Genomic DNA, 19,537 nt, shown 5'->3' on the forward strand with positions numbered 1-19,537 from the left:
TTTCAGTAAAAAAAGAATTTACAGTTACTAACACACAACTCATTTTAAGCTTAGAAGGCAAAGTTGTCTGATACACTCTCATGGGTTTTAATGATCAGGATGTAATACATAAAGGGACAAATGTTTCCGGTCACTGTGACAATGTTCTATATCTGGAAGCCTCTTAGTAAATCCATTTGTGACTGCGAGTCTGACATGCATGACAACATGGCTCAGAGGTTACACCTGACAAGCCTGTATTTAAAACAAAACCAGCAAGACCATTTTCATGAAAACTACTTTTATTTAAAATCAAGTGCATAGCACTCATCTAACCCTGCTGTGTAGACTTAGCACCATACTCCTGTTCGTGGTCAGTCAGAGCACAGATATTTTGGTTTGCAGTTTGTACTTGAATAGTGTTTATTTAAGGACTCTCGTTAAGTCCTTTGTACACATCATTAATCTTTTCACAGTACACATTTAATGATGGTCCAGTAATCTCAAAACAAAAACAACTTTTAAGACTAATTAATAAATTAAACAAAACCCACACAGCCCCCACCCCCAAGCTAACTGCTGTTGAGTTCCATTTATATTGAATTCAAAGGTTCTAAAATAGTCATGATTCTCCGGCCTCCCGCACTGGGTATACAGCAATAGTCATCAATTACTTGACTACCCCCAAAAGGATTAATCCAGTGTTCTTCAGCTTTTTAAATATAAACTGGAAAAAGTGTTAATAAGCTTTTTAAAAAGGCAAATAGTCTTCGACAATAAGAATGACACAGAACCAATCACTAAAAGTATTGACAAGACATTAAATTACCACAGGCACTGGCTGTTGTTTCAAGTTAGGATTTCTATCCCAATAGCTTACATTCATAGCATTACTGAGGTAGTTACAACACTGAAAACTGGACTCCATGTTGCTGGGCTCTGTCTGTGAGTGTGAAAGACACATTATCATCTTTTGAACCTACTTTCTCCTAATAATTCAAGTTTTCCTAAGGTAAGAATTATAAAATCCAATTAGCAGCCTTTTTAAAGAGGAAAAGGGGTAACCGTTTTCATGCCTGAGAACTGCCATGCGTGCTCTTCTGGTGGTTTTCAGCACCAGACTAGTAAGTCCACACTACGCGTTCTGCATTCTAAATACGAAAGTTAGCTTCCTTTAAGGAAAGGATACTTCCCTAAAAATTCCTGTTGGCAGCAGTCACTCACCGGCACTCATCCACCGGAGCTGCCTCTACCAGTCCATCACGCTGCGGAGCCCTTCCTTTCCCAACAGAGGCCACTGGCTAGCTACGAGACTCCTGCTGCACACCCCGTCTTTAGAGTTAGTTCTCATCAACACACACTGGTAGTCTCACATCTGCCACAGTTTCCCTTCTATTCAAGTGCTATCTTATAAAAACACAGACACGCCCTACTCATTTTAAACCACAAAGTTTCCCTCCACCAGTTCTTTCTTCTTTCATGGATAAGAGCACAATGTATACAGTTCATCAGTTATTTTTTACTTTTTAAGTTTATCTGCCCCTCCCCCAATACTTTATGGCCAGGCTGCCCTTGCTGTAATGACTATTACTGCTGTTTTTACTCACTACCAATAGAATGAACTGTCCCAGGGCAGCTGCACAGCCAGTCTAATGAAAATAGCTACTGAAATTTTAAATCAGTACCCCTGCTTTCTTAGCTTGATTTGCTGGATTCCAAGGTTGCTTACAGAACTACCCTCCCCATAACAAAGTGCTGCATTAGCCCAACCTGAGTACTACCCTGGCCACCCTCAACTCCAGACTCTACTCTAGTACTGACACTATTCAGCATGCCTTTTCCTGAAAATTGGACGACAGAACTGATTATCAACCTCTGATTGTATGGGGTGACGCACAACCTGTCCCCGTGTGAGCACCACAGGACCCACTTTAGATTCTCATCCCAGCAGGAGCATTGTAGCCTATGTTACACAGGTAGTTCACACACGAACACTGCAAGGCATGTTGGTTACAGCTAAGTGTTTCCAAGTTCTACAAGTTCCCTGAGTTAAATGTACTTAATCCTGAAGAATCGGGGCTGATCACTTAGGGGGAAAACTACCAGAGTAAAACAAAAATTATGATCATGATTTCAAAGTATGTATCTGTTTCACCCCTGATTTTAGTATATAAATCCAAACATGTATATTATTTATGATAGGAAGTTATATAAAATCATCTGTGTTTTTTTAACTGCACAGATTAGTATACTTAGCAACTGGTGAGTTTGAACCCACCAGTAGGCCAAAAAGACTCTGAGCTGAAAGATTAAAACAATTTTTCAAAAATTAATACTGTTAACTCTCCTTCATAAAAGATGGTTTGGCAAGTCCACAGATACACAGTAAGTCTTTGATGTATGTGCCAGCATAAGACCCCAAAGCCTACCACAGCTCAAATATCAGAATGACAAATTTTCAGCTGCATTAAGCATTTTGAAATGTTTGGACCATCAGCCAAGGCTGGAACATTTCTGTCACAGCCTTACACAGACTGACACCCGTTAGTGTCTGCCGAGTCCTCCTAGGTATTCGAGGCAGTGAACAGTCTCCTGGTGCTGGTGCCTGCTGCACTGATACGATCTGTTTTTCTTTCCTTTTGAAGAGGAAAATAAAAAGCCTGCCCCAGAGCTATCCATCTCAGAGCAGTCTGGGTCAGTTATGATCTACAATATATACGTCATCACCTCTCAAAGCATGGAGTAATACATGGGAAGTGTTCATTTATCTGGTAACTCCGGTTATAGGAAACACTGAGACAGGGTTTAACTTCCACTGGTATGGCCAGGGACATTCCAACACCAGTCTGCACGTGGCCCAGGCCCTGAACACTAGTTTGGAAGCCCGCAGGACAAGGCTGCAGGGTGTAAGACGAAGTGTGTGTGGCGGACACAATCTGCTGACGGCCTGGCTGCTCTGACACAGGGTGTCGACACTGCACCGAGGTCTGATGAAGATACTGAGGCTGCTGGAAGTGAACTGGTCGCGAGGGCTGAGCTGTCTGGAACACACCCAGCTGTGCTGTCGGAGGAGCTGGTTGTCCCCTCTGTTTGTTTGCTTCTTTCACATCATTATCGTGAGCACTGAGACAAGAGAAAGGAAACAAGACCGTTACTTGGCAAGAATGCTGCCAAGTCCCACGTCCCACCTGCGCCATAGCTCACGTCATAACCAGTCACTACTGCTACCTAAGTAGCGGTCACTGTGCCACCATCCTAACAACAGCGACACCTTCCTTATAGCTCTCTCAAGTGATTCATCTCGGTAGAAACATTGTTGGAACTTTTGAGGATTTTTTCCAACTGGGAATTTGAAGGCACATCCTGATGACCCTTAAAATCCAGTGGTATGGAGATGGAAATGGGGTGAACCTGGACTGACCTCAGTGCTGTGGGCCTCCACATATGCAACAGCTCCATTTCCAGTCAACTACGTAGAGTCTGACAACAACAGAGCTTTACCTGGTTCACAGGCAAAGAACGCTCCTTTGCTGCATGGCACTATTTGTTCACAGCAGTGAGCAACTCACAGAAGCACCCTCAGAGCCTAGGGTCTTTGAGAAGCAGTTTATAGGGTGTATTATATACAAAGGAAAATGTTAGCTAGACATTACAAATGCGAGAGCAAAAAGGCTTACACCAATAGTCGTTCAATACACTGTACTAAGAAATCCCAGGAGTAAGCAGTAAGACGATGCAGTCTCGTAGGCCATGTTGGAGAAAGACGAAGGATAATTCTCGAAGAAGCCACACATGCAGCAGCTACTAAAGAAGGTGCATAATTTAGAAAGGCATAATCTGTGGAGACACCAAAAATGAACTTAAGCAACAGAATACATGTGTTATCAGTGCACAGCCACATGAGGGTATTCTAACAACTCACCTTGCAGAGATACTTCCAGGAAGTAATCTGCATATTTGGCCATGTAGAGTTTAGTCTTTTCCAAGCAAATCATTGGCCAGCCGTCATGAAGATCTGTTTCATGCACTGCTTCAGAGAGGTAATACTCAATGAAGTGGGCAGCTGTGGGAAGGCAGAGGTTCCACTGAAAGGTCTCTAATAACAACAGTTCCATATGCAGCAGATTCTGCTTCGTTAGCACCAGATTCATGTTAGTCATACAGCCCAGGCTGTTGAGCTGCTCCAGCTTAGGCACACTGTCTTCTTTTTCTTCAAATTTACCTTGTAAGAAGGGGGAATGGGTGGAGAAAATGTTAGAAAAGTCATCTTTGGAGGTCTTACCAGTTAAATGGGACCTCGTGCCTTGCTAGTAGGACACATACAGATTTAAGCATATTGTCTCCATCTCATATAGATGTACCTACATCATAACAATCTCCATGTTTGCACACTGTCTTCCCTAGTACTTCCCCACCCTTTACATTTAACCATTCTCTGAAAAAAATGTGTACAGATTTGAACAGTGTCCTATGGCATAAAGGAAATAGTCATACTATAATGAGGCAGTAACTACCTATTTGATTCTCCCCCTCCCCCAAAAGTGTCCCTTTTGTGGGCAGTAGCTGGTTAAGGAAAATCATTTTAGAGCACCGAGAATTTAACATCAGAAGTTTATTTGGTGAGTGCTCCACACTGAGCCACACTCCCCAGGAGTTCTGAACTTTTCTGGAAACTAGTCAGCATCACATATGTAATCTTGGCAGATTTTCAGCATAGTCTCAATAGCAGAGAGAAAGAAAATGTGAAAGAAAAACTGAGTAAATAACTTTAATACAGGCACTGTTATTTCAAAAACAAACACACAAAGGACCTCTACTGCTCCTCTTCTGTAAGTTTATTTTTCAAAAAAGGGAAGGGGGGCTAGGTATGGTTGAGCATGGAGCATGACATGTGCCTGTAATCATTAGGAAGGCGAAGGCAGGACAGTAAGTGTGAGGCTATATATATAGGCCGTATTGTGAGAACTTGTCTCAAAAAGCTCAAAATCTGGGTCAATGAGGTGACTCAGTAGGTGAAGGTGCTGGAAATCTGAGTGCAATCCCCATAAGGGTGGAAAAAGAGATCAAACTTTACTAAAGTTGTCCTCCTAGTTCCACAAAGTACACACACCCAAGTGCATATTTCCCTTCCCTCCAAGAATAAAGCTTTAAAGCGAAGGGGGTGGTGGGGGAGAGGGGAAGATTCTTATCTTCTTTTAAATCCCCTTACTCAAGGCAGGAGCAAAGGTGACATGGTAAGAGTTCATAATTTGAAGCATCAACTTCTGAGAAAACACTCATCTAGTGTTCCAACTACTCACTTAGATTTTCTTTCCACCTAAGAAAACTGTTTCTACAGATTATGAACCAACTTACATTTAAATTTCCAAACAAGCATTACTACACATAAAGCATGCATTCAGGTATTTCTATAACCCATGCCTGTCTCTGGGGCATCACCATGTCCACGAAAGAACAGAGATTAGGGCTAACGCACTCTCTCAGTACTGTGTTCTACTTTACACTGATGCTCAAGTTATAATTACAGATTCCTCACAAGGGAGTTTACATTAGTTCTTTTTTTGTTGTTTTGTTTTGTTCTTCGAGATAGGGTTTGTGTCACTTTGTTGCCTGCCCTAGAACTAGTTCTTGTAGAGCAGGCTGGCTTGAACTCACAGAGATCCTCCTGCCTCTGCCTCCCGAAAGATGGGATAAAAGGTGTGCACCACTACTGTTAAAAATTGTTTCAATATTTTGAAAATGATTTCAGTATCTGTTTTCCTTAGAAATCTAATTTTATTCTACCCATTTATAAACAATTTATAGGGAAAGGTAAGAAAGACTGCCAAAGCAGGGAAACTATATTTTTTGAAGGGGTGGATTTGAAACACTGACTAAAGCTGCTACCACAAATGGCAAAGGCCAAGGCCAATCAGCTGACCAGTGTGCTGCAGTAGGTAGCCAGTGGGCTTTGCTCACAGGCTCATTTTGGGGCTGGAAAAGCACTGCTGCCTACCTAGGAGTTTGCTTAGGAAACAGAATTGGGGTAGAAGGCTTTGTCCTTGATGTCAGGAGACTCTAAACTCCTATCCTTAGGCTACTTCAGCTCTAGAGAGTCTGTGAACTTCTTTAAAATTAAACCACTTATTGAGGTCCTGGGTCCTCTGAAAGTTTTACACATATTAGGCAGCTGCTGTACAACTGAGTTGTACTATCAACTCTTTCCAATTTTAATTTCAAAATGCTGTTTTAAGTTGCCCAGACTGGTCGCAGACTTGACATCCTCCTGGTCCAGTCTCCTGAGAATCTAGAATTACAAACATACCGCATCCCCAGGTTAAAACTACTCTTTAAAGACTACTGCAGAGAGAAGCAAAACTTATATAATTCAGACTTTAAGAATCTAGACAGCTTTTCCCAATTCAAGCCATATAAGAATGGCCCTTTATACCACAATGCTCTTCATGACCATGATCAGCATCACCACTGAAGAGGAAAAGAAGTCATTATTCTCAGAGTAATAATGTGAAGCTATGCAGAAGGACAATGATGTGGGCAATTGTTCAGTCCCTCCAGATGAAATCATCAAGGCTTTCAAGCACCTTGCCATTTGTGTACAGCAGTACTAGATACATACTTCAAAGGAATGTTATAAAAATTAATGAGTTTATTTATACCATGCTTTAAGTTCCTTTGAAGAAATTAATATGCCATAATTCACTGTAATTCAAGGATCAAGAGTATTTCATATTCTCCCCTTGAAACTTTCATCATCAAAAAATAAAACTGTTTATGGTCAATTGATGTTACATGAGGTCAGCCAGCTCACCCAGGGTCAAAAAGTTGAGTGAACTAAAAATGGGAGCCAGAAGGAAGACATTTATATCCTCAAATCTGAACTTCTAAAGCAAAACACCATGCCAGATTAGTTGGGGGCAGCTTTCAGGATGCCAGACTTCTGTGTCTGTGCTTATAAAAATATTTAAAGTAAATGTCAAGGAGTTTATATTCTGATTTTCTTTCATATGCTGATTTTCAAAGTTAAAAATAAACTGCATGGGGCTAGAGAGACAGCTCTGCCATTAAGAGCAGTGGCTGCTCCAGAGGACCCAGGCTCATTTCTCTACACCCACATGGTGGCTCACATCTGTCTGCAACTCTAGCTCCAAGGGATTCAACACCCTTACACAGGCATGCATGCAGGCAAACCACCAATGCATACAAAGTAAAAGTAATTCACTTAAAAATAAAATAAAATGCATGCCAGGTATGGTGGCACAGGTTTTTAATCACAGCACTTGGGAAACAGAGCAGGTGGATTTCTATGTGTTCAAGACCAGACTGGTCTACATAGGAAGTCTCAGGTCAGCCAACTACATAGTAAGACCCTGTCTAAAAAATAAACAACATGCTGCATAAATCACCACATTTGGGATTCTAATTCAGTTTTCAGTTTTTGAGAACCTTTTTGTCATAGATAGTGGTATATACTCAACAAATGGACAAGAAATTCCAAAAGTGTGATAACATCAATGAGTTACATGCATTCACATCTATCATTATTGTGTTAACTGCTATGCATAGTTTAAATTTACTTGTTCATACACACGAACCACAAAGATCAGGGTTTTTTTTCACTTGAAAGGAAATACCAGAAGCCATATGATTATATTGATAAAGGACCCAAACAGGAAATGAAGATAAAGGCAATTCATACTGCTTCCCAGAAAAATAAAGAATTAGAAGCCAAAAACAAAATACCAGGCCGCCTTTCCCTTATGGGAAATGTACAGACCAGCCATGGAAACCACATTTTAAACACAATAGCAAATGGTCGCTCTGTGGCAGAGAAGATCGATACAATGAGTAGAGTGGATGATCCCATCTGGAGCTCAGACAACATTTTATTCTTTCACCACCAAATAGAAAAGTCATCTATACTAATATACAAAGAATTCTCACAAATTACTAAGACCATAAATTTAATAGAGAAATAGGGAATGAACAGAAAGGCAACCGATGGGGATAGGGAGGCTAAACTCATTAAAAATTAAAATGTAAATCAAAACGACTATGCGATTTAATTTTTCTAATAGACCTAATAAAAAATAAACTAAAAAAAAAGCAACTTAATACTGGGGAGCCAAAAGGAACAATTTGTAACACTTGTTACAAATTATAAGCACTAAGAGCCTGTATCAGAAGCCTCATTCCAAGGCTGCTTCCAAACTGCCTGTAAGCCTAATGCTGCTCAAATAAGCTGAAGCCAGCCAGGGAAAACAGCTAAAATGTAAGAACAGTTACTTTCATGGACAAACACAGCTATTTTAGAAGAAGTCAGACCCTTTAAGAGTAAAAAGCCAACAGGGCTGGAGAAAAAAAAAAAAGAAAACAAAAAATAAAAAACAAAACAAAACAAAACAAAAAAAAGAGTAAAAAGCCAAGCTAGAGATTCCAGAACAGCATACTGGGGAATTGGCCATCCAATGTTCAACTTTCTATACTGCAATTTTCCTATGTTGCCCTTGCTCCACACAACAACTTTTATAAACTAGGCATTTTTATTTCCATTTTATAGAGAATTAACCTGAGAACCAAGGGTTACTGAAATTTGTACTGTTACTGATTAAAAAAAAAAAAAAAAAAAAAAAAACCATCACTACAATCTGACTCCTAAATACTACAAAGCACTTTCAAATCAGATAATGTGCAGGGCCTTTCTTCACAATTCTAGTAATGTAGCTACCCAGGTAGGTGGATAAGCATTACCTCCAAGAATATACAAATTGTGATCTGTCTTTGGTCAAATTATATACAGCATCCAATTATTATATAAATGTAGACTCCGCCAAGTGGTGGTGGCACACACCTTTAATCCCAATACTTAGAAGGCAGAGGTCAGTGAATCTCTGAGTTCAAGGCCAGCCTGGTCTACAGAGCAAGTTCTAGGACAGCCAGGGCTACACAGAGATACCCTGTCTCGGAAAACAAACAAACAAAAACATCAACCAAAAAGAGAGAAAAAGAAAAGAAAAACAGAATATAAGAAATACTAGATTGGGGCTGGAGAGATGGCTCAGTGGTTAAGAGCATTGCCTGCTCTTCCAAAGGTCCTGAGTTCAATTCCCAGCAACGACATGGTGGCTCACAACCATCTGTAATGAGGTCTGGTGCCCTCTTCTGGCCTGCAGACATACACACAGACAGAATATTGTATACATAATAAATAAATATTAACAAAAAAAAAGACTGCAGTAAAAATAGGTGTCTAATTTGGAGAGTAAACAAATACTAGATCAAATATACTGACCAATCTATTTTTTTTTAAAAAAAGAGATACTAGATTCCACAAATTTGTAACACATATCAAACACTGAAAACAGACTATCAGTTTATAAACATCCTAAGCTTTTTGGATGTATTAGAGATGGAGAGGAGGACAGAATGTTGTTAACTAAGTTCCAAGGTCTTCAGTTCTGACCCAGCGGAGGGCAACTGCTCCAACTCTTACCTATCACTTACTTAGGAGGGCTGAGGCTTTGACGTGTACACTGAACACACCTGCTCTACCTTGGAAAAGGAAGAATGTAAAACCAAGTCTCTCTCAGGAACATGGGGGTCAAAGGTGACAGCAGAACTAAGGGAAGAGGTATCTGGTTCTCCTAGTAGTCAGTGATTATGGTGCTTTGAAAGATAATGCTCCCATAGGTTCACTCACTTGAATGATTGGTACCCAGGGGGTGGAACTGTGGCCTTGTGGAAGGAGGTTGTCACTGGAGGTGAGCTTTGAGGTCTCAGAAGCGCCCACCATTCCAGTCAGTCCTCTCTCTGCCTCACAGTTGGTGTCTCAACATGTCAAGTTCTCAGCTACTGCTCCAGCACCATGCCTGCCTATTGCCATGCTCCCTGCCATGGTCATGGACTCTACTCCCCTCTGGAATGGTGAGCCCCATTAGCAATTCATATCTGAACTACAACAAATATGAACAGTACACCTTGTTACTAGAAAATAAGCTTTAAAAATTATACATTGTCACATTAATTACACCAAATAAGCTTCCACAGAACAAAAGGATCACAACCATACATTGCAGTTAGTAATTTTAATACAAGAACTGAAAATTCCATTTCAGCTATCCTAACACATTACAAGAATCAAGTTCCCTTCCTCTGTTAGGGAAATAGCAAAGTGTAGGAATTTAGCATCATGATGGCCAGCACTACAGGGTGATCAAAAACGTTTCCTCCTGCAGACAGGGTCTTGCAGTGTTGCCTGAATATAGGGTCTGTCATGTCTGGCTTAAAACTCTTAGTAACCAACCAGATCTTGAAGTGGACTCCAGTAGTGCCATGTAATATAAGTAGCACTAGTCAGTTTGGTAAGTTACTGGTAAGCAATCTTTAGTCAGTCACAATGTAAGTTATCTGATGAGACTGTTAGCATCGTTCTTTATTTACAATCCGTGAAGCTTAGCTTCCTATTTGGTTCACAACACTCTAGGAAGCACAGAGAGCAAGCTGGAACTTGGCAATGGTTGAGCAGACAAACGCAGGCCATAAAACTATTTTTTCATTATTGATTTAAAAATTTTAAATATTGCTTTTGTCTGATGGCCAGCATAGGTCTCCATTATGAGCTAATTCTGTAACCTAACATTCTATGGGATAAAAACAAATATATTACTTATGGATGTTCATACACCTGACCTGTCAAGCACGGGATTTTCCAATCTTATGCAGATAAACTCTAAAGGGCTTCATAGCCAGTGATGAAACACATGTAGCATTTTATATATGATTTCCTATGAGCATAAAACTTTAATTAAAGTTAATTACAAATGTGTAAGTACTACTTCTCTAGCTTTAAGATGGAGAGGGGAACTATGTGTCTAGATCTTAGAGGAAAACAGATTTCAAAGGGAAATAAAGATATTCAGGAAGTAAACAGCATCCTGCTAAGAATTTGGCTCAGGAGGCACATGATGGATGAGACAAGACCAGCAGCTGGATCTGTAAGGATTCTAAATGCTTCACTAATCAGTTCTCACCCGAACCCACAGGCAGTGTGAAGCCATCACTATAGTTGGGTTTTATTTACTCATCTGGTTTCACAAAGGATCTGAAATAATTTAAAAAGTCACTTAGGTAGTAGTCTTGGAGCAAGTATATAAAATTTAAGAGGCTCAGATCTGGAAATGATACCACCTAATAATACACTGAGTTTTATGGGTTTATTAGTGTCTAAGCAAAAAGGTATTTTAGAAAGATTACTAGCTTCACAGCCTAATGGGAATGTACTTACCACAGCAGCCATATTGGATGCCAACCTTCCAGTGAGATCAGAGGTCAAGGCCGACAATAACAACTATATACTACTTTGAGATAAGTTTTAATGATATGGATAATACAAAAACAATATCAAATACAACTATCAATTAGACTTCATATCAAATGTGATCTTTTTACTTTGTTGAATGAAGAAAACTCAATTTTCATTCTTTTATATGCCCTCTCTCGTCAGTGTAGATACTAGCAAACAAGGTGAGTTTCAGCACCGAGAGCCTAGCAGCACATTCTGTACGGGTAATAAATAAGAGTCTATCAGATTATATACCGAAGCCACTTAGTATCAGCTGCAGCAAACATGACTGAGTTCATTAAACTTATACCATGTAGCCACGACAAAGGGTGCAGCACCTTTAAGACAGTTTTCAACTCCAGTTACACTGATGTTTGAGTCAGAGAATCTTGGTTCCAGGGACTTGTTCTTTGAATCCAGGGGGTTTAGCAGTATCCAAACATCTACACATTAGATATTGTAGTGTTCCCTAAGTTGCTTCTGGTTGTCAATCACTGATCAAGAACAAAGGTTCTCAACCAAAATTACCTTTGGGATTTTTAAAGTGTTAAAAAATAAAAACATCGAGTCCCTATTATTGAAATTCTGGCACAGTATATTAGTGACGCCTCTCATTTATCTGACCACAAGAAAGCTAAAGGAGAAGGATTTACTTTGGCTCACAGTCCAGAGGAAGGCAGTCTGTCATGGTGGGGAAGACACAGTGGCAGCAGTGGCTCCATCTGTAGTGCTGACTGGGAAGCAGAGACAAGGGAATGTAAGGGGTCAGCTGGCTTTCTCCTTTTCCCCTTTTTATTTAGTCTAGGCCCCAACTTATGGGATGGTGCTACCTGCATTTGAGGTATGTCTTTCCTCAGTTAAACCTCTTTGGAAACTCCACACAGATATGAGTAGAGGTGTATCTCCTAGGTGATTCAAATTGTGTCGACAATGGAGATTAACCAGTATATCTGTGCTGCTTAGAATTTGTATTTGTATCAGTCTTCAGGAGGTAGGGCTTGGGCATGTATTTCTTTTTAAATGTCAGAACTATTTTTTTAATATCTAGCTAACAAGCACAGTATATAATTCCTAAAAGCAATAAACTGAAATGACTGGGACTTGAATACTTCACTGAGTTCGCTATAGCTCTATCATATAAACATGTAGATTCTGAGTCATGTAAAGCAGATTCATACTCACTTGCTAGAAGCAGACAGGAAAGTGCAACTAAATGCAGCTGCTGAATAGAGATGTCATAGCGATCCATGAACAGGTCCAGCAAATAGACAGCAAGGTGGCGGGCAGAGGGGCACAGAGTGAAGCGATTGCTCACAATGGCAATCAAATCAGCAAAATATCGCCTGAGACTCAGTTGAGGGGACTGGCCCTTGTAAGAAGGCAACTTCAGTTCCTAAATGAAAAGGAAGAGCATTTAATCTATAGAAAGATCTTCATAAGGCAGACTTAACGTTGTTTTTCTAAAATATTCTGTTGTAAGAGCTTAAAGACATGCTTGGCTTCAAAGGACTGTAGAAATAAAGTTGAGTGGGAAGAGGGTGTATGGCTTTAAGAAAAACAAACACAAAGCCAACCACAGCCCAAATACACCCTTCCTAGGTTGAGAGGGAGCAGACTGTTGAGTATGCTCCTGAACTGCGCAGACAATACACTCATATAGAGACCAGGACTTATCCATCACTATCTTTCAACCTTACTTCCCTTTCACCAGTTAGTATCTTTACCTTGCCACCTTTCATATACACTAAAAATTTTAAATCACCAGTATTCACTCTTAGGACAATATTATATAATTTGTTTCTAAACTCTATATTATTAAGAGATTCTGGGACTGGAAATTTAGCTTAGTGGTACAGCATATTCATATCATGTGCAATGCTCTGAGTTCAGTGTTCAGTTCTCAGCAACAAGCAACACCACAAACACACACACACGGGGGGGGGGGTGTCCAAATATGTATCAAAGATGGGAAGCTTTCAAATTCATTTTATGAGTATAAGACCAAGAATAAACTTGACAGGTAATCACAACAGAATAAAGAACTACAAATACCAAAAGCACACAGAAATAAAACAAAACTAAAGAAGGAGTAAGTACACTGAATTCATAAATAAACTATATCTTGAAGGATACAATCATGTGAAAAAAGCAGTCCACAGGATGAGAGAAAACATTTAAGATCATATATCTGATAAGAGGTTAGTAGCCAAAATATTTTTTAAGCTTTCTCTTTTTTTCTTGTTCTAGAGTGCTAGGAATTGAACCCATGGCCTTGCACAGACTAGACACACTGTTACTTAGCTATATCTCCAATCCTTCACAAATTACAAAAAAAATCCCTATAACTCAAAAATAATAAAACAACCAATTTTAAAGTAGGAAAATAAACAGACATTTTCCCTAAGAAAACAGGCAAGCGGGCTAGGGAGGTGGCTGAAAGGGTAGGAGAACTTTCTATGAAAGCATGAAGACCCAAACTCAAATCCCTAGGATTTATATAAAAAGTTGGGTACGGCTGCACAGGTCTCTAACTTCAACATCAGGGACGGCAAAGGCAGGCAGACTTCCGGGGCTTGCTGGTCAGACAATATAGCCAAAACAAGTTCCAGTTTCATGGTAGATCCTTTCTCAGAGCAATATGAAAGAATGGTAGAGGACGATATCCAGAGCATCAATCACATACATGGTACCATATGTACAAAAATACAAAGTATTTTTACAAAACACAAAGAGACACAGAGAAAAAACATAAAGTAACCAACAAGTACAGAGATGCCCAACACCATTAATCATTAAAAAAAATGTAAACCAAAACCACAAGCTACCACTTCATACCCATCTAGATTGCTATTATCAAAACCCCACCCCCAAAAATGCCTCCAAGAGAAAACAACAAGTATTGACAAGGCTATGAAGACACTAGAACCCTCACCCATGACTAATGGTGACACAAGTGATGCAACTGCTGGAGAGAACAGGGTGGCAGCTTTCAAACCTTAAATACAGAATCACCCCGTGACTCTGCATTTCTACTTTTAGTTATATATCCCAAATCTGAGAGTAGAAAGACAGGTAGGTATTTGTACACTCATGTCCACAATACCATTACCCACAGTGAGCAAAATGTGATGGATGAACAGACACACACACACAAAATGCAGCTTTAAAAAGGAAATTGTGAAGCTGGATGGTGGTGGCACACGCCTTTAATCCCAGCACTTGGGAGGCAGAGGTAAGTGGATCTCTGAGTTTGAGGCCAGCCTGGTCTACAGAATGAGTTCCAGGACAGGCTCCACAGCTACAGAAAAATCCCATATCAAAAAAGGAAAAAGTGACATATGCTACACGGATGAACCGTAAAGATAATATGCTAAGTCACATAAATGGACAATTATTATATTATTATGATTTCATTTACACCAAGTATTTGCTAAAAGTCACAGAGCAGCGTCAAATAGTGGTTATCAGGGTCAGGTGGCAGAGGAACTGGAAAGAGTACAGAGTTTTAGTTTAGAAAGAGGAAAACTTATAATTTATAGTCCTGGGGATAAACAATGGAAATTGTCTCAAGTCTCTTCCTAGCAGGTGAATTAAAATGCAGAGATTATTACAATACACTGTTGACATCACAGGGTATTGAGAACACCAAAGAAGACCTAGTTTGGTCCACGGGATAAGGAGTTGGGGGGGGGGCCTGAATATTACATTAGAAGACTAGGAATCATACCTGGAAAATATTAGTAAAAACAGCCAAGAACCCCAGGGCCATCAGTGAGGTTTTTCATTCGCTGTTACTACCGTGTGAGCACATGGTGTTTGTGGGCTGACACACATGCCATGGTGTGCATATGGAGACAAGAGGACAGGTTTGTAGAGTTGGTTCTCTCCATCCACCTTCACGAAGACTCTAACCCTCAAACCACAAGCACCCACTGCGCCATCCCATAATATCTCACATAACCTGTTGAGCTACCTGACCTGCCCCAGAGATTTTAATAATACGTCCAGTGAAATCCCCTTGCCTCTTCAGTGGGAAGGACGAGCGCTGCGGATGACTGCTAGAGCCAGTCCTCTTTCCGCAGGGACTACAGACGAGCAGGCGCGGAAAAAGGACCTTACCTTCATCAGCCAGTTTCTTCTGCTTTTTTTCCTTAGTCCCTTAGAACAGAACACTCTTATTTTGATTTGCTTCTCAGGAATGTAAAGGACCAAAGCACAGGAAAGCCAAATGCACCATCTTGAGTCTTAAGTCCTCACCAGCTAGGCACTTCAAATTCCATCCCTATCCAGACCCGTGCATCTCTAGCCTACAGGAAACTCCCAAATATAACTGCAACTCCTGGGGACCAATACTTTCTTAATGTTTCTCACAAGACTGTCGTCTTCATTTGTCTTTGTAGCTCCTCAAACACCTTCCAAAGAGTTCCACCATCAGAGCAGAATGACTGAAGACAAGCACTTACAGGGATGGGCCTGCGAAGTCAGTCTCAGCGGGAAACTGTTATTTACAAAAGTAGTATAGCTGGCGCTCAGCGCACTTCACTTTCCCAGTAAATACAATGATGGTCACATCAACTACCTCTTTACTGGAACTAAATATAGACTGTCTTTCACAGCAAATGAATGACAACTGCCCCAGGGAAGAGCTACCTTCAGATGCCTTTGACTTATAAAACAGATTGTTGGAGTCTACGTAGGCAAGACCATGCCTGTGGCACGGTCACTGCTCAAACACCTTGCATATACTAAGTACTAACATGCTCCATAAACAAATGACTAAATCTCTGGTTAGTAGCTGATATCAGCATTTTATGAGGAAAGTTTAACTTCCTTGACTCCAGTGCACTACAAATAGGGACCTCTTCAGTTGTAAAGTTCAAGTCCCATTAATTAGTGCAAATCATTTATAAAATGTTATCATTCCCTGAAATCAGGACCATGGTATACACTGAGCTTAAAGGCAAGTCTGAGCAGTTTGCAACAGGTGGCCTGAGACAGGCTTCAGAAGAAATTCCTCACGTTCACCTGACTATACAGGTCTGTCTTATTCTGTGGCCCCTTCAGAGACTGCACAAAAGCAAACAACTCCTAATTTTAAAAAGGAAAATTCTACTTCTAAGATCACCTGCAAAAGTAATCCAGATAACCACTCAGGGTTAAAACTACCTACATATAAAATATTAGAAGGTAAAAACCATGGGGATCACCATGGGGAAAAAGTCTCTAAACTTCCACATCCACACAAAAAGGTGCCATTATACCAACTAACTAGTTTGCTACATACTAGAGAGATCGAGAGACTGACACTTAGAAAATCCATATCTCTCTCCCAAAAATCAAAAGTAAATTGGGACAACTTTCCCCCTAAAATACCAAAGAATCATTCCACAGCTGGAACATTTATTTAGCGCAGTCTCACACGGGTCTGGGGTGGCTGTGGGGGACGAGACTGAATGTCAGGATTAGTAAAGAGCATTTAGTAATTTCAAGCTTTGGAGAAAAGGGTGCAAGTTTAACAACTTAAGCCAGGACTTGATGTCCCAACCTCCTACATGTGGTCAGATACACAAGATGCAGATCCATTATCCTGGGACCCTTAAGCCTCAAGCTACATGAGCTTCCTAATGAAGAGTCAGCTGTTCTGATTGCTAGTTTTCTACACTTAAGAACCTAGGTGAAACCAAATCAGAGATCTTTCTAGATCTCTCCTCTGGCTGTCAGAGAAGCAGGGCTATCCTATAAATCTGACTTACAGTCACTCAGAGTAAAATTGTTCCTGAAGAAGCAACAATACAAAGACTTTGGTCCAAAAAGTGTATTTTCTTCAGTGCTTATTAAGTATACCGCATCTACTTTCTACACGTGATGCTACCAAAGAGTAGCTCTAGCTCTTTCCTTCCACCTCAAGGCTTTTCAAATGGCCTCAAACCTGAAGGACCAGGTAACAGTGAGTTAAGTTAGCACATAGCTCTTAATATAGGTCGGGGCACCATTCTAAGTCCCTTTACAGTGCAGACATCAGATTTCACAATCAGCCCGTAAGAAACGCTCCAGAGTTGCTATTTCTCCTCTTACAGAGGAAACAGAGAATTAAGTAGTCTGAAGTCTCATACCAAGTTTGAGGGAAGGCCGGGGAGCTGAGTTATGCCCAACTGTGGCTTACAACAGCTGCACACAGCAGCGAGCAAAGACGGCTGTTCACTCGATACAAAGTCAGTATACACACACACACACACACACACACACAATCAAATCCATGCTCCACCTGGCAACATTGGAACATCGTTTTCCACCTTCCTTCTCCCAACTACCACGCCCCACTCCTCTCCACAGTTACAGGTTCTTCTGATGCAGCCCAGGGAAGGAAGAGGTTAATTAACCCTGACAAGTAAGCGTACTCTCCTTCTTTGCCCTGTAAAGTGGAGTCAAGAACCCAATTGGCCTTTCCAGGGAGCACAAGGGCCGGGATGGGAAGGTCGGGCCTCGGCGTTACCTTGTACCGAAGTGCCTGGTGAATATCCGCAGCCAGCTGTCCTCGCCACCACTGCCCCTCCAGCTCCATGGAAGCCGGCGGCGCACCCGGCCAGACGCCTCAGCTTCAGTCTGGAAGACACGCCCCAGACGCGGTCACCGCCAGCACCCCCCCCCCCCCCCGCACGACCCTCCGCGTCCCCATCACCAGCGCCGTGACCTCAGGTCACCCCGCGCGGCTGCTCTTCTTCACCTGACCCGACCCCAAGCAGCCATCCTCCAAGGCCAGCAAGGCCCGATCTCCCCGGAGTCAGAGGCGCGGGCTTAGCTTGCGACCGCCAGCCGGAGGAGCGGGAAGGTGCAAGCTTGGGGAGCTCGGGGTGGGACGGCTGGGCTCGGGCTCTCCAAGTCCCGGGTTCGAACTCTGCCGTCCCGCACAGCCGACACAGTCCGGACGCCGCGGGAATGGAGAGTGAGCAGCGCTCGGCCAGGTCCGCGCGGGCAGCCCGCCGCGCTCTACTCTCCCGGGGTCTGAGGCACGGCCGCCGCCGCCGCGTCCCCCGAGTGGCGAACAAAAGGCCGGCTGGTCGGCCGTGCCAGGCGCCTCGCCTCTCCTCGCGATGCTGCCCTCCCGGCCAAGCCTGCCCGGCTCGCGCTGTCTCTTACCGGGACCCGCGGCCCTCACAGCACCAGCCCGGCCGGTGTTCGCGAGGCGCCGGCAGCGCTCATGCCGCGGACAGTCGGCCGCGGAGCCCCCGTCTCAGCTCGGGCCCAGCACCGGGCCGCTCGCGCCGCCCATTGTTAAAGGACCGGCAGGCGGCTCGGCGTACAAAGCCAGCGCGGGGGCACGGGCCGCCCCACGCTGCCAATCTCGTCTCGCGATACAGCGGGGTCGCCCGGCGCCGGCCAATCGGCGGCCGGGCCGCGCCAGGTGCGACTTCGGCTCTGCGGCCCCCGCCCGGCCGGAGCGGAGAACCCGGGCTGCTCGGCTCTGCAGCCGCTGGAGTCTGGCGGCCCCCGCGGCCACTCACCTGCAGCGAGCCTTCCTTGATGGGTCCCGGGCGCAGGCAAAGAAAGTTGCGACGCCTCGGCCCTGCGCTTAACCTTGGCAGCGCGGACCTGGCCCGCTGCCTCTCACTTAGAGGAACTACTCTACGGCCCCCCCCCCGCCCCCTTTCAAATAGACTTTAGCTGTTCCCACTGTCCCTAAGCCGCTTTGCTTGACAAACGCTGCTCCAGTTCCTACTCTAAACCCAGTATTCTTTTAGCAGTCTGATTCAGTTCTTCTCCTTGCATTTGCTTCGGCGATTCTCAAAGAGTTGTGAGTGGAATTAACATCTTTAGTAACGTGGCTTGTCAAATCTATAATGAATGTAATTGGCCATCTGCGGTGGTCAATGAAGAAACCCCCAAACTCTGGAAACACTCCAGCATCGATGTTGGAGTGTTGATGGAGCAAGTGTTGATGGAGCTGAAATGTGAGTAACAGAAATCCTATCAATTGTATTTGGAAGTGTTTGGTGGACCACCGCAAAGCAGGTGGTCAGCTGGGACAGTAGTCCCCCAACTTTCCAAAGCCTATAGAGCGACTTCAGAATTTAAACAAAAGTCATGAGACCGCACCCCTTCCTTTGAATATTTTGTTTAGAAAGAGGAAGGGCGATAAGGGGTTTCTACAAAATGAGGAGCAGGCGCGTGTTGCAGGAGCTGTCTTATCGCACTGGCATTTGCATACATCCTGGCGGGACG

The 19,537-nt window shown here is 42.6% G+C and overlaps 1 protein-coding gene across 3 annotated transcripts; it reads right to left on the bottom strand.

Annotated features, from left to right (window-relative positions):
* Positions 1 to 263: 263 nt before the first annotated feature.
* Positions 264 to 18,955, bottom strand: Ccnj (cyclin J). 3 transcript variants are annotated; one of them, XM_048452853.3, is made up of 6 exons: positions 18,820 to 18,955; positions 17,811 to 17,920; positions 12,500 to 12,710; positions 3,902 to 4,201; positions 3,657 to 3,816; positions 264 to 3,102 (listed from the first exon to the last, which is right to left on the bottom strand). In XM_048452853.3, the coding sequence occupies exons 2-6, from the start codon at positions 17,877 to 17,879 to the stop codon at positions 2,703 to 2,705; spliced, it is 1,140 nt and encodes a 379-aa protein (XP_048308810.3). In that variant the 5' UTR covers positions 17,880 to 17,920; positions 18,820 to 18,955; the 3' UTR covers positions 264 to 2,702. The 3 variants fall into 3 exon arrangements, with proteins under 3 accessions (XP_048308810.3, XP_085550042.2, XP_085550041.2); XM_085693916.2 differs by lacking the exon at positions 18,820 to 18,955 and adding an exon at positions 18,455 to 18,580 and having other exon boundaries at positions 3,657 to 3,780; XM_085693915.2 differs by lacking the exon at positions 18,820 to 18,955 and adding an exon at positions 18,455 to 18,580.
* Between the last annotated feature and the right edge of the window lie 582 nt (positions 18,956 to 19,537).

Source organism: Myodes glareolus, chromosome 7 (assembly GCF_982192425.1).
Source record: "Myodes glareolus chromosome 7, mMyoGla1.1, whole genome shotgun sequence".
Lineage (NCBI taxonomy): Eukaryota > Metazoa > Chordata > Mammalia > Rodentia > Cricetidae > Myodes > Myodes glareolus.

Excerpts from the sequence above, each read along its gene's own strand:
- Ccnj (XM_048452853.3), bottom strand. The coding sequence starts at position 17,879 with ATGGAGCTGGAGGGGCAGTGGTGGCGAGGACAGCTGGCTGCGGATATT. Across the intron at positions 12,711-17,810 it reads ACCAGGCACTTCGGTACAAG|GAACTGAAGTTGCCTTCTTA; the intron begins GTAACGCCGAGG and ends CTTTTCATTTAG. Across the intron at positions 3,817-3,901 it reads CCTGGAAGTATCTCTGCAAG|ATTATGCCTTTCTAAATTAT; the intron begins GTGAGTTGTTAG and ends GTGTCTCCACAG.